Here is a 17,049-nt window from a genome sequence, read left to right on the forward strand (position 1 = left end):
TGGGGGTGACCCTTCCATTGGTATCTGAGTCCCTGGGGTGTTTGTTAAGATCTAGGTGCCTGGAGATCAGACTCTATGGGGTGGGTTATGGAAATCTGCATTTAAAATAAATTCTGCAGTTGCTGACTAAAATTTGAGAACCACCCATTCCAAGTCCCTCATCATATTTTTAAGATGAAAAACATAATCTGAAGGTCAAAAGTGAAGTTTTTTGCCTTAGGCATCACTCATTGCATTTTCCTCACGGATACTGGAAGAAGGGATGGAGGACAAAGGCTTTTCTAGAAGCTGAGAGTATGAAGGGCTCTACTTGGCCTCCTCTCACACCACCACCTACAGGCACATGCATCCTTGCCTCCTCACACCCCACTAATTAGGGGGGTCTTCTTTTTATCTAATCCCCCTCATATCACCAGACTCTCCCTCTCTCTGGTTCTTGCTTTTGTCGCCTTTCTCATTAGTAAGTACATCTGCAATCTACACTTGCCATTTATTTCCCTCAATCTCAAGGAAAAAGGGGCTGACTCTTTTCCTTTTTTCTTTTTTTTGAGATGACGTTTCCCTCTTGTTGCTCAGGCTGGAGTGCAATGGCGAGATCTCTGCTCACTGCAACCTCCACCTCCCGGGTTCAAGCAATTCTCCTGCCAGGGCTGACTCTTTTTCAAAGTTAATCTCTCCACTTGGGCTATCTATCCCCTTTCCCTACCTCCTCTGCACTCTTATTCCATCCACTTTTTGCTCTCTCTTATAATTCAAGACTTTCTCTCTCTTCTGACATTGTCTCCTCAAAGGCCTTGCATCCTTCTAGCGGTCCCACACAGCCAAGCTCCTAGAAAGAGCAGTTTTCAGGGCTGTTTGATGCTGGTATTTAAAAATACGAGCAAGGCCAGGCATGGTGACTCATGACTGTAATCCCAGCACTTTGGGAGGCCAAGGTAGATGAATCACCTGAAGTCAGGAGTTCGAGACCAGCCTGGCCAACATGGTGAAACCCCTTCTGTACTAAAAATACAAAAATTAGCCAGGCCTGGTGGCACACACCTGTAATCCCAGCTACTCGAGAAGCTGAGGTGGGAGAATTGCTTGAACCCGGGAGGCGGAGGTTGCAGTGAGCCAAGATCTCGCCATTGCACTCCAGCCTGGGAGACAAGAGCGAAACTCCGTCTCAAAACAAACCAACAAACAAACGAGCAGAACTACCTTTGGAAAGTGAACACACCGTACAAAGAGTAAGGGGAAGCACCAGCAATAACATCTGCACCATGGAGCTCTTTTTGGAATAAATATGGGGGAAGCAGAGTTTTGATTCTTTGCAGCTCCCTGTCCTCCTGGCACAATCAAATTTCCCTGGTCCTGGCTTTTATACCAAGGCCAGCATTGCTGTCATTCCCTGTGCTCTGTGCACATTCTTGTGGGCTGAGTTCAGGGTTTGGCCATAGGCTAGTCTCCTGTCTCCACAGCTAATAGTGGGTTTGGTGTAGGCCCTGGCATCCCCACCAGTGGTTTGCTTTGTAATTTTTCCCTCTTGGTCTGTGGGAGGACTGAGGCATGGGGTCTGGAACTCCCGTGCAGCTACAGGCCTGCTTGGAGGGTGAGGTGGCTGTTGTGGGGCAGGTGAGAGCACACCAGGGCCATAGCTAACCTCCAGCCTTCATAAAGAGCCCACGGCAACTCTGTGGGAATCCTTCCAGCAGCCTGCTTATGGCTGGAGACAGAGGTGTGGCTTCTGTCTAAGCTTTTCCCTCTGACTCAGTCCAGGAGGCCACTGTCTTGGGAAGCAAATGATAACAGCATCTGGGAGATTCTCTTCTAGATGGACTAGCAGGGAATCAGGACATGAACTCAGTGGACTGACTGCACCGAGACTCACCTGGTCATTAGTTGAAGGTCATTACTTAAAGTAAGTTCTTCAGTTGCCAACATTTGAAAACTAAAGTGTGTGGTTCAGTTATGCTGGTCCAATAACCAAAGAGGTCTAATATATGAGTGTCTTAGTTCATTCCTGTGGCTATAACAAAATATCATGGCTTGAGTAATTTATAAATAATAGAAATTCATTTCTCACAGCTCTGAAGGCTGAGAAATCCAAGATCAAGGTGCCAAAAGATTCAGGGTCTGGTAAGGCCTTGTTCTCTGCTTCTAAGATGGATATCTAGATGTATCCTCAAATGGCAGAACGGGAAGAGCAAAAGGGACTAGGCCACCCTCTTCAACCTCTTTTATAGGGGGACTGATCCCATTCACAAAGGTGGAGCCCTCATGACTTAATCACTTTCCCAAAGGCCTCATTTCTTTTTTTTTGTTGTTTGTTTTTGAGATGGAGTTTTGCTCTTGTTGCCCAGGCTGGAGTGCAATGCAATTAGGCTCACTGCAACCTCTGCCTCCCAGGTTCAAGTGATTCTCCTGCCTCAGCCTTCCTGAGTAGCTGGGATTACAGGCATGTGCCACCATGCCTGGCTAATTTTTGTATTTTTTAGTAGAGATGGGTTTCACCATGTTGGTCAGACTGGTCTCAAACTCCTGACCTCAGGTGATCCACCTGCCTCGGCCTCCCAAAGTGCTGGGATTACAGGCATGAGTTTCCTTGCCCAGCCAAGGCCTCATTTCTTAATACCATCACCTTGGGGGTTAAGTTCCAACTTATGAATTTTGGAAAAACACATATATTCCAACTGCAGCAATGACATATTCCAAGGTTGAAAATGTTTTCCTAAAACTCTAGGCCTACAGAAATACTTTTTATCCTGCAAAAAAATTTTGCTTAACCTTTTCTTTTTCCAGTCTTCCATCACGAAAACAGTGGTTCTCAACAGAGTGGTTTTGCCTTCTAGGAGAATCATGGCAATGTCTGGAAACATTTTCGGTTGTGACAGCTCGGGGTGGTCGTACCTAGTGGTGGTGCTACTGTACCTAGTGGGCAAACTCACTCTCTCAAGGCCTTTTATAAGGGCCTTACTCCTATTCATGAGGACTCTGCTCTCATCATTTAATCACTTCTTAAAGGCCCCACCTCTTAATATCATCACATGGGTGATTAAGTTTCAACATATGAATTCTGGGGGATGCGTCATTCAAACCACAGCAGGCACTCTTACGTCCTTTTGGTGAACTAGGAGGCTGAGACTCAGGTAAGTCAAGAAAGTTGCCCAGGGTCTACTGAGAGTTGGAGCAGGCATGAAACCTGGGTTTGCCTTTTGCTGTGTGGCACCTGCCTCAGGACCTGAAGGGTGCTGCCTCCATGCCAGAAACCACGCTGGCTGCAGAGGGCAAACCCGAACAATAAGATGCTGCCCTGATCCAGTTTCAAAGCTAACACAAAGTGGCCAGGGAGGGATGGAAGGAGAGATGCAGACAGTAGATTAGAGCAGTGCTTTCTCAAGCTATTTTGCACAGAAGCATAGAGATGGGGAGGAGGAAGAGCCTGAGGGGCTCAGTGGACCAGTCACCCCTCCTCCTTGCCAGAGCCTGGCTCCAATTCCATCTATTCTAGATTGGAGAACAAGGTTCCCACTAAAAGGGTTTGGAAATCTTTGTTTTTTAAAAGAATTCAAGAGAAGATGAACATATTTGTGTTGAGAAGGTTCAGGAAATCATGAAGAAATCATGCAGTATTTTAAGTGGATTTTCAGGGTGGGAAATTTGCGCCCACGTAAATGAGAGAAGAGGAACAGAAGAAACAATCGAGCACATATGGGCAGCGGAGCAAAGCCTAAGGAAGCGTGGGGAGGGCAGAGGAGGAGCTGCCGGGAAGAGGCAGATGGTGTCTCAAGGCAGGTGGTCTTGTGCTTTGGCTGTCCTGAGAATGCGAGGAGTCCGGACTCCATTTTGTAGACAGTGGGGAATTAGTAAAGAGGTCTGTGCTGAGTAAAGGGGGGAGAAAAGGCAAAGAGAGATAAAGAAGGGAAGATACCAGGGGTAGGGTGAGCATAGTCGTACCATGTACATGAGGCATTTACAATATGCCAGGAGCTCATGTGTAGAACAGTTTGGAGAATCCAGCATCAAGTCCTTAGGTGCTAAGAATTGTGCATTGATGAATGCATATCTAAGATATTTGTTTTCCACTAATAATTAAGCTAAGACATTTATACCAAATGGCATCTTGGCTGTAAGAGATTTATTTATTTTTTACACACAGATGTAATTTTTATATAGATTTTGGCTTCTTCTGGCGTGGCTGGCTGGCTCCTGTCACCTTGGCTCATCTCCTGTGACACATATTGATAATCTAAAATGTGCCCTTCCATTTTTAAAATCTGAATCACATAATCACATACTAATATATTTATATTTATGTATCTCTAGCTACATACACACAGGCTTGGGGTTACTATTTTTCAATTTTTGAATTGAATTCTTCATGCTTTTCTGCTTTTCTTCTGTCAACAATATCTTGAGGAAATCTCTCTCCATCACCTGGAAGGTTCTAATTCAGTCTTTTTTATGCTCCATATGACTGTGCAGTGTGGATCTGCTGTAATACATGTAACCATTCCCCTGCCGATGGACATTTGCATTGCTTCTAGGTTTGTGTCTTTAAGAACACTGCTGAAATAAACACACCAGTGTGTTTTGTGCAGCAGTCCAGCATAGCGTTTAAAAGTCTGCACTCAGCCAGCCGCGGTGGCTCACACCTGTCATCCCAGCACTTTGGGAGGCCGAGGCGGGCCGATCATGAGGTCAGGAGTTTGAGACCAACCTGGCCAAAATAGTGAAACTCCGTCTCTACTAAAAATACAAAAACTAGCCGGGTGTGGTAGCGGGCACCTGTAGTCCCAGCTACTCAGGAGGCCGAGGCAGAAGAATCGCTTGAACCCGGGAGGTGGAGGTTGCAGTGAGCCAAGATTGTGCCATTGCACTCCAGCCTGGTGACAGAGCAAGATTCTGTACCCCCCCGCAAAAAAAAAAAAGAAATTCTGCACTCTAGAGTTAGACTGCATGTGATTGCTCCTCACCTCTGCCACTTACTAGCTCTTATACTGGGCAAGTTTAAGCCTCTATGGGTATCAGTTTCCCATTTGTAAAATAGAGGATTATAACAGGTTATGTAATTCATGTAGAGCCTTTGCAAAAATACCTGGCCCATAATAAGGGCTCAATAAATATTACCTGTTGTTATAAAAGTACTGGATATTAGTGCTTTTATTTCTATGAGATAACTTTATGGGCTAAAGGGTATCTGGGTTTTTAAAATTTTAGTTTATATTGTGGGTTGGATTCCCCCCCAAAAGGCTGTAAAATTGCTTCATGCCTGTTTCTGCCAACAATGTATGAAAGCATCCTTTTACTCATATCCCCTCCAAAGATAAATAACTCTTTAATTTTTGGCAATTTGATCGTTATAAAATGATATCTCATTGTTACCTTAGTTTTCATTTCCTTCACCATTGGAAAAGTTCAGATTTTTTAATGGGTTTATCAATCATTTGAATTTGTTCTTCTCTGAACAGCTTTTTCTTATTCTTTGCTAATTTTCCCAGGGTTGTATCTCCTCTTTTTTTCAAGTTGTAAGAGCTCTTTGAAATGTGTATTACAGATTTTCAACCTCTGATTTTCTTGAGTTGCAAAGATTAATTTTCAAGATCAAAGCTTGTCTTTTGACCTTGTTTATGGTATTTTTGTCATAAAAGTATTTTAATTTTTATATATTCAAATATATCTTTCTGTTTTTTTTGAGACAGAGTCTCACTCTGTTGCCCAGGCTGGGGTGCAGTGGTGCGATCCCGGCCCACTGCAACCTTCGCCACCTGGGTTCACGCAATTCTCCTGCCTCAGCCTCCCGAGTAGCTGGGATTACAGGTATGTGTCACTAGGCCTGGTTAATTTTTGTATTTTTTAGTAGAGATGGGGTTTCACCATGTTGGCCAGGATGATCTCAAACTCCTGACCTCAAGTGATCCACCCGCCTCGGCCTCCTAAAGTACTGGGATTACAGGCATGAGTCACTGTGCCTGGCCTTTCTTTTCTTTTATAGATTCTAGTTGTTGATTAAAAAGATTGATTGTCTCTAAAAAGGTCTCTACCATTCAAGGTTTCTTGAGTTCATTTTATGTTCTCAATAATTTTTATGTTCTAGCATATGCATAAATTCACGTAGATTTTCCTGAAGAAATTTCATTCCTTTTCTTCACGTGTTTTCAAAGTTGAGAGGAATTTAACATAATTTTCTTTTGGTTGCATACCCAGTTACAGTATGGGCATCATTAACTAAATAGGTCATTCTTTTCCTACTGAAAGTTTCTCACATGTTCTAAAGAAAGCTGGGTTCAGACATAGGACAGGCAGAGTCCCAAACAATCCCACTCATTCTATGGTGACTTCTCATCTAATTTTTGCTCCACATCTTGTTTGAGAATTGATAGGGAGGCTACTGAGATTCAGCCAGAGATGGGGTCAGCAAAGCTCTTGTAGGTGTTCATGAAAGAACCCAGGAACTGTTGTTAGGGGTAGGGCTGGGGCTGGGGCTTACCTGATCTTAAACTCAGATCAAAAGTCCACACTGAGGTCTTCTGTCAGGAGGGCCCTGGGAGGTTGAAGGGCCATGAGACACCCAGTGGGATCTCATAATGTTGTGGTTTCTACCTACTAATTCAAGACTCTGCAGATGTAGCAAAGAATATTTAAAGTGTGTTATCCAGGACTTCTTAAGTTCCATAAAACTCTACAATTACACTTAATACCCACTTACCCACTTGGCCAAACTCTAAACATGCACAAAAGAGCTTCCCTCCTCCCCCACTTCCCCTTGCTAAAGACCTGAAAACAGAAGATTTTTACCACCCAGGGAGTATCTGCTTGCGAAGGGAGAGAGGTCGGGGCTGGGGCAGAAGGAGGCAGGGGAGTCTGTTTATTCTGCAGTTAGCAAAGGGCCTTGGGATCCTCTTGGAAATCTCGGTTTGAGAGGTGGTAGAATGTCTGATTGTGACACCTGTAAGGTTAGATTCATCACCACCACAGACATAAAGGAGGACACAGACATTTTGGTGGCTGCAGAGAAACTGATTAACAGCCTCAAATCTGAAATCTGGCTCTGAAAATCCTTCTCACACTGACAATTATGTAAAGAGTGACTCATAACGTAGTCATTTATTAAAATGATACATGTTAGCACAGGCATAGGCCACATAACCACGTTTCAGTTAATGACAGACCACACATACAGCAGTGGTCTCAAAAGATTATAATGGAGCTGCCCTACACAGGTGTGCCATTTCTTATCTTCTATACAATAATTTTACTGTACCTTTTCTATGTTTAGCTATGTTGAGATATACAAATACTTGCTATTGTGTTACAGTTGCCTAAGGTATTCAGTATAGCAACATGTTGTGCAGGTTTGTTGCCCAGGAGCAATAGGCTATACCATAGAGCATAGGTGTGCGGTAGGCTCTGCCATCTAGGTTTGTGTAATTCCACTCTATGATGTTCACACAATGATTGCTTAGTGATGCATGTCTCAGAAATCTCCCTCTCGTTAACTGACACATGACTGTACTTAAGACAAACAAAATGTGTCTGAGGCTCTGGTATTCTTCCTAGAAATAGAGAAGGAACTCACCTATTTCAATCGTTCAGACTTAGGGCATCTTAGATTTGCTCCGGGAAAAGTGACATTCAGAATAATTGGGACAGAAAGAATTTCCAGTGGTGATTTCAGAGAGAATAGTTGGTAGGAGCTTAAATGACACTCAACAATGAGTGAAAAGCCCCAAATTTATTTTTTTTACTGTTTTTATTTATTTTATTTTAGTTCAAATATTCTGAGCTAAAAATTGAAATGGGATAAAAATTCTCATTAACCAAGAAGTTTTACCTGAGAAGCATTCCATCCATCCATCCTTCCATTCAACCATCCATCTATCTGTCCAGCTTCCCTTCTTCCCTCCCTCCTTTCTTTTTTTCCTTCCTTCCTTCCACATATATTTACTGAGTGCCAAGTTTGTGACTAGGAAAGCTACAGGCAAGACTCTGGTCTCACTGGGCTTACATTTTCGGGAAGAAATGACAACAAATTATAAACATATTAATACTTTATACAGTGATAAATTCAGTCAATATATTAAAGTAAGATGTTAAGTTGGAAAATTATAAATGGATGCACTATTTTAAATTGAGTGCTCAGGAAAGACCCTTAGAGAAGGGAATGTTTGAACTTAAATGTGAATCTTTCCTATATAAACATAATAGTTTGAAACTATATGCAAACTATATGGAAACTATATGTATTCATGTTTCCAAAGTTCCTTGTACCTCCTTATTACAATATGATGTGATAAATACTATAATAGAGGTACACACAGCAGTAGTCACACTGTATTTTAATTTGACCAATTATATATCTGACTTTGCCTTTGAATGGGGGCTAGATCCTGATGCTAAAGCCATGATATCTGGGTTCCTATTCCTGCCTGGTCCTCAACTATGGCCTTGTTTATGTCTGTGCCTCATTTTCCCTCATCTGTAAAAGTAGGATAACTCAGTATCTCGGTTATAATATTGTTATAACAACATTACATCTGGGTTATAATATTGTTAGACAGTGGCTGCTATATTTAGCAGGTTCTCAATGGATCCTTCATTATTTAGCTTAATTATTAAATTCTGTATCCCTAAAGATATAAAATCAGGATACAATAAATATGAAAAGGATAAGAAAGTAGCATATGAGTGCCTCATCAATATGCAAATGACATCATCATAATCGAAGAATGAAGATATGAAATTTGGAATAGGCCAGGCACATTGGCTCATGCCTGTAATCCCAGCACTTTGGGAGGCCGAGGAAGGTGGATCACCTGAGGTCAGGAGTTCGAGACCAGCCTGGCTAACATGGTGAAACCCTGTCTCTACTAAAAATACAAAAATTAGCTGGGCGTGGTGGCATGTGCCTGTAATCCCAGCTACTTGGGAGGCTGAGGGAGGAGACTCGTTGAACCCAGGAGGTGGAGGTTGCAGTGAGCCGAGATTTTGCCATTGCACTCAGCCTGGGGGACAAGAGCAAAACTCCATCTTAAAAAAAAAAAGAAATTTGGAATAGTATTCATCGACTTCTGTCATCAAAGACACATACAACAGACACACACTGTTCTGTAAATTGTAAGATTTCTGGTAGATGGGTTGAATGTCCTGAAATGTATAGGCTCTTGTGGTAATTTTCCATTCCCTGCTCTCCTGTCCTCCACTAATTTCTCATCTTTTTCTGCCCTGCTCTGTGACCTAGGGACTGGCCAGTGTGGGTTGCAGTATCTGGACAGCCTCTGTCCTCTGGTTTATGGTTGAGTTTGGCCATTGGGACTGGAGAGTGGGAGAAGAGTGTTGATTGAGAGGGTTATTTCCCAGCTTTGACCTGCTGTGGCCAGGTCTGGCTGGGGCTGTGTCCATGAGTGACCAGTGTCCATGGGTGGTCCCTTATAGGCTCCAGCTTTGAAAGAGCTCTTCTGATTCTATCTCCTCTCTCTCCTTGGCCTGAATATTATCACTGCTGACTTTGACAGGGTCCTTTCAGTTTGGAAGTCAGTTGTACAAATCAGTAATGAAACAGCAATTGCAGAAAGTCTCTTTAGGCCAAAGGCAACATGACAAAACAAAACAAAAAACAAAAAACAAAAAACCTGACCAAAAACAAAAAACAAAAAAACAAAACCCACAGACAGTTTTTTTTTTCCAGCTTATTCAACGTGTGTAACACAGAATTTTCACTAGATTTATTCATATTGGTATGTCTCAACACTGGACTAGAAAGAAAGGAACTGGGTGGAATCATGATGCCCTGCTAGGGCTTTTGATTAAGCTGGCTCTATTCCAAGGGATACAAAGCCCACACACAGGAAGCAGGAAGCCCAGAATGTCAAGTACCTACTCTCAAAGGGGAGCTTTCAGAGGACGGACACAGTGTCAGGGGTTTCTCCATTGATGTCTTCGGGCAGTGCCTCACCCGGAAGTGGTCGCTGCAGGAGCACGTGCAGTGTGAGAAGGAGGAGGCCTTCCTTCAGTAACAAGCAGCATTCACGCATCGTGGAGAGCAGATTCCCAGAGTGTAAAGCTCTTAAGGGACATGTGCATTTATTGCTGACTTTTTAAAACCACAGACAATACAGAAAAGTGTGAACTTTGAGCAATTAATCGCACATGGCAGGAAGGAGCACTCTATTAATCTTAACCCTGGTAGAAGGAAGAGACTGGTGTGACTTGTGGAATAATATTCATTTATGCACCCAGTGGTCGGGGAGCTGTTCTGAACGCCTCAAAGTGCCAGGCATTGTGCTAGAGTAAAATAAGACAAAAGTGTCTCTGCTCTGATAGAACTTAGTTTTTAGAGGGAACTCAGAAAATGTGTAAGAGGATGGGACCCAGAAGAAGGTCAGCAAAGGATAAAGAAGCAGAATAACAACAACAAAAAAAGATAAAATTGACCACTGCAAAGATGCTGCCTGTAGCCACAGCTGAGTACCATGTCAATCCTGAGTGATGTTTAATCCTTTGAAGCCTTATAATGGATTTTTGCTAGGCATTAAAAAGTATAATCATGTAAGAACAGCTGTGTTAAAACATTCATATAAACTCTACTCAGTGCATTTGGTTTCTCAGTTATTCCTCCATAGCAAGCCAATCGGTATTAAACGTGTGTATGTTAAGTGGTAACAATTCTTCCAGTTAAAGGAAAACTCCAGTCCTTTCACTATTTCACTAGCCTACAAGCAACTGACTTTTAAATTCATCTAATTTTTATTAATGATTATGATAACATAAAAAATTATGCTCGGTAGTACAAAATAGATCCATTTAGCTCATCAGCGTTTTATACATTTATAAATTTTATAAAAGATGAATACCAATTACACAGCATTTTCTGATATGCCTTACTAGAGAATAAAATTTCTATTTTTGGAAAAAACCAACAACAACTTTTGAAGCTGACCTGTGTTTGCCATGTTTATTTCGGGTCTGTGGTTATGCTTATCTCTGATTCCAGAGTGAAGGCAAGTGGGCAGGGTGTGGGTGTCCATGAAGGCACCTCTGTCCTCCCTGCAGGCCAAATCCTGCCCTGGCTTGTCCTGTGTCTAGGGACAATGTCCTGCTTTACAAAATCAAGGCTGTGCCCATAAAAAGCCTTGTAATCTTTTGGTTTCTCCGTTTGCTCATGAGTGATGCACAGGCCCTGATGATTGTCATCCTCTTTGCAGCCTCCATGAATCTCCTGATGAACTCCCTGAGAAGGTGGAAGGAGCGCCTGACACTGACCCGAGATCAGCAGCAGCCACGCCCACCCTGTGGGCGGTTAAGAGGCAGCCAGTGGCATCAGTCGTGGGCCATCAGATTTGAGGACTCAGGATTCTGGTTTCCCGAGTGTCCTGGACCTGCCGGCTGCAGGAATGACAGCGACAGTTCTTCAGGCAGGTGCTACAGCACCCATACACTGCCAGCATTTTGTGCAAAATACCCAAAGCCACATCACCAGATCTGGGCTCTCCTAGCCTCCCTTTGCTAAAATGCTGGCCAAAGAGCTTAACGAGCCACTCAGGGGCACAAGATAGGTGAAACCTGCATGTTTTGTTTGTTAAACTATTTGCCTCATGGCACAAGATGGCTTACTGTGTGAAAATAAACAAAAGGAATAACTGTGGCATCATGGTTTTGTTAAGATGTCCAAAGCTGATCAGGGCTTCCTGTTAAAATCTAAATAAGACTCTTCTTAGGTGGCTTACATTCAGTCAGCTGTGGCTCTGTGCAAAGAAAACCAGTTTCCCTTGCTCAGGAATTTGCAGCCACTGATAAGAGAGGAAAAGTGTGACTCCACCTGGAAGGTCACGCTACAATCTGCTCTCTGACCCCGTGGAGGTGCAGGGGCTTGTTCTGCATGCCAGGCTGAGGACTCTCCGGACTGAGGCATTCACAGTTGAAGCTTTAAATCAGAAGGGAGTTCCCTGCCAATTTCATCACAAGTCAGCAGCATCCAAAGAGTGGCGCTGAAGAAAATCTCATCACCATGGGTTCAGTTTAGATTGCTAGTCGGCTCAGAAAACTACCTGCAATTGTGTTTCCAGGATGCATCACAAATACTCTCCACATGAATGAGACCATCAGCGGATGAAACTCAGCATGCTTAGTGCGAGGCCAAGTCCTCTAGCAAAGGACACAGCGATTAACCTGCATTTCGAGGGCAGGCACTGCCAAGCCCTCATCAGGGATCCATCCAGAGAACTTTGGTAATTCGTGCAAAATCCCTGTATCACACAATTTCCTTCCTTAATGTGATAAAGTGTAACGGAAACATCTGCAGAGCCTCTTCAGCCCTGCAATGCATGGATGAGCAGAAGGCCACAAAGCCAGGTTCATTGCAGGGACGTGGCAGCAGGTGAGGCATGGTCACTGTGGAAAGCGACAGAGGCCACTCTTAACAGGCAGTCCAGCCAAGTGGGGGCCACAGTATCTTCTCTGCTTCCCATCAGGCCTTCACCTGTGGCCTTATTTTGTGGCTGCACTGAAACATGCTTGACACCAAGGTTTTCTTCAAATGTCGGCTTTCATTCATCCCACCGTGGTGCTTGTCCTTGTTGTCCTATGCCACTGTCCCCTCTTTTTGTAAGATTCACAGACTCCATTCCCCACTCCCTGACCCCCTACCTCGGACAGAATGAAATATTTTTCCCTTGTGATTGAATACAATTCTCAGGCTTATCTATGTATCTCAGGCAAACACATGCCCACATGTGTAGATGTGAATAAGTGAGCACTGAAGCTATTGTACTGTGATCGTTGGTTGGCTCATGTGTTCCTCACACTAGCCTCTTTGAGGCATGAGACCTTGCTCATTTTATGTTTGTATCCTCCCAGCACACACTATGTGCTTGATTTATAATCATTAAATTAGCGAAGGTAGTCCTGACACTACCTAGCATAGTCTTATATGGTAAGATATTTGATGAAAATATTTCTCTGTTGATTGCTGATTCCAATTCATGACCTCTAAGACACCATCTTAAATTTCATGCTCACAAACTAAGAGCTAGCTGAGGGATTGTATTAGGTATAATCTGTGTATATGTATATTCCTGTGTTACAGGTCATAGCACTCTCTACCATCAGAATGGAGCCTGCCTGAATGTGAGCTCAGTGAGAGGCAGATTCCATTCTCGGGCCCTTCCACGGTGACTTGCCTGCTCTGCTCCATCATCCACTTATTCACAAGTTCTGGGGCGACAAAGGGCACGTTTTGTTTCATCTTGTACCAAACCCTCGATGTGCTCTCACTCACTCTACCTCAGCTCAAGAACTTCAGGGGCTGGGAGTGCATTTGGAGAGAAGGCATGTGCAATAGCTGGAAGCCTTAGCACAGGTGGGTTACACTGATGCTTTATAGCCAAACTATAGGAACTTGGGTTCTAAGGCCAGCAGGCTCAGGTGTTACCCCAGTGGCTCCCTTCAACAGCAGCATAAATAAGCCATGTCAGAAGAACCCACATTAGCCATCTCCAGGACTCCTTTCCCTCTCAACAGCAGGAGCTCCTGCAGTCAGAGCAGCGGTAATTTTCAAATCAGGCATGTGGTGATGCAGCAGGAAAGTGCCTGCATCCCAGGTGTCCCAGCAGCGTTCTGGAGACCTCTAATACCCACATCTGCACCACAAAACTGCACAGCATTGATTGATACCAATCTTCCTACACATATCAGTAAGTGGTAATAGAATGCCTCAACAGCAGACAACTCAGGAACCAAAGATATACTGGATTTTCAAGTCAGAAGAATGCTTAGAGATCATCTGACCCAATAGCCGTATCTTACAATAAGATGCGGAAGCCAGTGTCCACAGTGCTAAAGACATCGGTCCAAGGTCAAAGAATTTCAAACCCATAAATACCTCCAAGAAGCCTCCACTGGGACCTTATGATTTTAGTAACATTATCAACATTCATGACCTGTCTACTGATCTTAGTGTCTTCTCAGTAGGCAATTATTCTTTCTCACATCAATTTGCAGTTGATATATTATCAGCATCCTTGGTAAATTCATCTTGTGTTCTGGGTGAAGACTAACAGAGTCTTCCTTCTTGGGCTGCGTCATTCACGCTCATCCCTCATAACATCTGGCCACTGCTCTAAACACAGTGGCCTTTGAGAAATGCTTCTGAATTCTGACTAAGAAAGAGGAGAACTTTCAAACACAAGAAAGTGAACATTATAGAGCTTACCACTCAAGATGGTTTTCTACAAATGCGGACATGGGGCTGATCTGCACCGTGTAAGTATCATTTGCCGAGTACTCAAAGAGTCCATAGTAAGGGTTGAAGAGCTCCTGAGACAGAAGGAAGAAGAACTCCCGCGAGGGGCCACTGTAGTCCAGGCTGCAAAGAAAGCAGAGGTCCAGGAAGCTCATTCTGTGCCCACAGGTGAGGGGACCTGCTCGCACCCAAATTCTAGTGTGCCCTGTCAGAGTTGGGTGCTGGGGAAAGCAGAGAGCAGCCTCTGCTCTTTGGAGTGAATCTCAGTGGAAGTATCAATCCTCATCAAGAAAATGAGGATGCAGTAATTGGTTTGGAGATGTTTCTTAACCAGATGTCCATGAATAAACTCTCATGGTAGCTTTCCTTAGTGTTTTCTTTTGATCATCTAACACCTCAGAGCTAAAACACACAGCCAGCCCATTGAACACAAGGCCTTTGTCACGGGACACATAAAAGAATTTTCTGCAACAGTGAGTGTGTGCATGCATGTGTGTGTGCATGTGGGCTTGTCCTTCATGGTTGAGGTCGTTTCCCATGAAATCACTGAAATGATATGAAAAGTTTGGCATGAAGTTGTATACATACGCTTTAAGAGAAAGAGGTTTTTAAATTAGATACTCAGAAGCGTACAACACCTAAAAAGGAAAGATCCAGTGCCCTGGGACTGTATTTTTGGCTTATCCTTTGACCATGTGATCTCAGCCTCTTGTGCATGTCAATAATCTTAGGTTTTTGAAGAACATGGCATTTTTTGAAGCTTGGCAATACCTGAAAAGAAGGACCTCCTGGGAGGGAATCGCCTTGGGGTGAAGGCTGACAGCTACCCTGCTCCTTCCTGAGAAAAATCACCCCTGATCCTGAGGCTCTGGCCCACCCACGCTTAGGTGTCTGCATAAAACTCCTGGTGTCTCACCCCTCTTCTCCAACAAAGGTGACGTAGAGCTTGTTTCGCTGGAGCTCTTTCCGCGAATAGGCCATCACTTGATTGAAGGTTCCCTCCAACAAATGATCCCGGCGAATAATGAGCCTGAGAAGGAGAAGGGGTGGTGAGTGGTGGCCCTCAAGTCAGGATGCTGGACAGGGTTCTAAGTGAGTTGTGAGTGCCCAGGTTTAGGTTTTCACTCCCCAGCCTCTCCAACGAGAGGAAAGAGCAGGATGCAGGTTCCGTCAGTTCATCGAGGGATTATCTGAACACGCTTTTCAAAACATCAGGAGCGCAAGGAAAATGTGTACACTTCTCGTGCATGCCATCATATGGAACTGCTTTTAAGATAGTTCATTTTGATCAACTCGTAGGATATCGCTTAAGATTCCTGAGTTTGGGTTCAGCTTTTTAAGTTGAAAATAATAAACCCAGAAGGGAAACTATAAACAACATTTTACTTAGACTTCAATTACAAAGTTACCAAGAGTCTTTAAATTTGACTAATGAGTTAAATTTTTTCCCAAGAATAAGTGAAGGGAAATACGAGATTTTTTATTTAGTTCAAGATTCCTTGTTTTCTGAAAAGGTCTACCCTGTGATTTTCTACATGCCTTTGTCTAAAATATTCTGTTCCTTCTCATTCTCTTTCCCTCTCTTACCTTCTCTTCCTGCCTCCCTTCCAATTTCCTAATGTCCTTTCTTCTTTCCTTCCAGCTTCCCAACTTCCTTCTTCCCCCGCTTCAGACCATAACCACTACCACACCAGAGTAGCCGATCTCAAAAACAATATTACAAGCGTGTAGGGGAGAAGGGGATAGAAAAATCTATTGTCTGAATTCAGTGCTAAGCACTGGAACACTCACTTAATTTTCCCTGGACCCTGACCAAATCCTTTGGCTTCCAGTTTTCTGTAGAAATTGCGGAGCTTGGCCTCAAAGTCTCTCCGGTAGGGGGAAGGGGCTCTTGCGCTGGCTCTCTGTAAACCTGCAGAGAGAAGCACACAGAGGTCATCACTTTCTTTTTTCTTCTTTTTCTTCTTCTTCTTCTTCTCCTTTTTTTTGAGAAAGAGTCTCGCTCCGTTGCCCAGGCTGGAGTGCAGTGGTGTGATCTCGGCTCACCACAACCTCCACCTCCTGGGTTCAAGTGATTCGCCTACTTCAGCATCCTGAGTAGCTGGGATTATAGGTGTGTGCCACCACACCTTGCTGATATTTTTTGTGTTCTTAGTAGAGACAGGGTTTCACCATGTTGATCAGGCTGGTCTCAAACTCCTGACCTCAGGTGATTCACCCGCCTTGGCCTCCCAAAGTACTGGGATTACAGGCGTGCACTACCACGCCCAGCTAATTGTTGTTAATTTTTGTATTTTTAGTAGAGATGAGCTTTCACTACGTTGGCCAGGCTGGTCTGGAACTCCTGACCTCAAGTGATTCGCCTGCCTAGGCCTCCCAAAGTGTTGGGATTACAGGCATGAGGTCATCACTTTCTGTGGAAGAACAAATATGCAAAGTGACAGTAGAGCGAGAGCCCAACAGAGGCACATTCTGGCATCTCCATATTTTTCTTCTCCAAGAAGTCCCTTGATTTCCATCACTCTCTCAGTGGCTTTTATAATAAATAGAAATAATATACTAAAGTATAAAAATAATATACTAAATTCATTTGTGAGTTCTAATGAGAATAAATATTTATGTCTTCCTCTCTAATTCTTTCAAGTTATACTTCTTTTAAAAGGACCTGGATGAGCATTTTTCTTGGCTTTAATTGTACTTGCATAATCTAAAATAATTAACATAAACTGAACTAAACTTTCCTTGTAAGTTCCTACAAGAAGTGATTGAAACTATAATGAGGTAAGTAGGACTTTAGTATATGTGTCTGTCATGCTCCTGTATTGATATTG

The 17,049-nt window shown here is 43.5% G+C and overlaps 1 protein-coding gene and 1 long non-coding RNA gene across 4 annotated transcripts in view; one reads left to right on the plus strand and one right to left on the minus strand.

The window, feature by feature from the left end:
- Positions 1 to 17,049, minus strand: part of HECW1 (HECT, C2 and WW domain containing E3 ubiquitin protein ligase 1) — a 454,397-nt gene that overhangs the window by 39,910 nt on the left and 397,438 nt on the right. For all 3 annotated transcript variants that reach the window (XM_025379207.1, XM_025379206.1, XM_025379205.1), the window contains 3 exons: positions 16,010 to 16,130; positions 15,135 to 15,248; positions 14,189 to 14,341 (listed from right to left, as the gene is read on the minus strand). In XM_025379207.1, coding sequence (XP_025234992.1) covers positions 14,189 to 14,341; positions 15,135 to 15,248; positions 16,010 to 16,130 — 388 coding nt within the window. The remainder of the gene's footprint in view (positions 1 to 14,188; positions 14,342 to 15,134; positions 15,249 to 16,009; positions 16,131 to 17,049) is intronic.
- On the plus strand, positions 1,646 to 14,583 carry LOC112620511. Its single transcript, XR_003118541.1, has 3 exons — positions 1,646 to 1,900; positions 11,184 to 12,330; positions 13,064 to 14,583. It is a non-coding gene; the product is annotated as an uncharacterized LOC112620511 (long non-coding RNA).

Source organism: Theropithecus gelada, chromosome 3 (genome assembly GCF_003255815.1).
Source record: "Theropithecus gelada isolate Dixy chromosome 3, Tgel_1.0, whole genome shotgun sequence".
Lineage (NCBI taxonomy): Eukaryota > Metazoa > Chordata > Mammalia > Primates > Cercopithecidae > Theropithecus > Theropithecus gelada.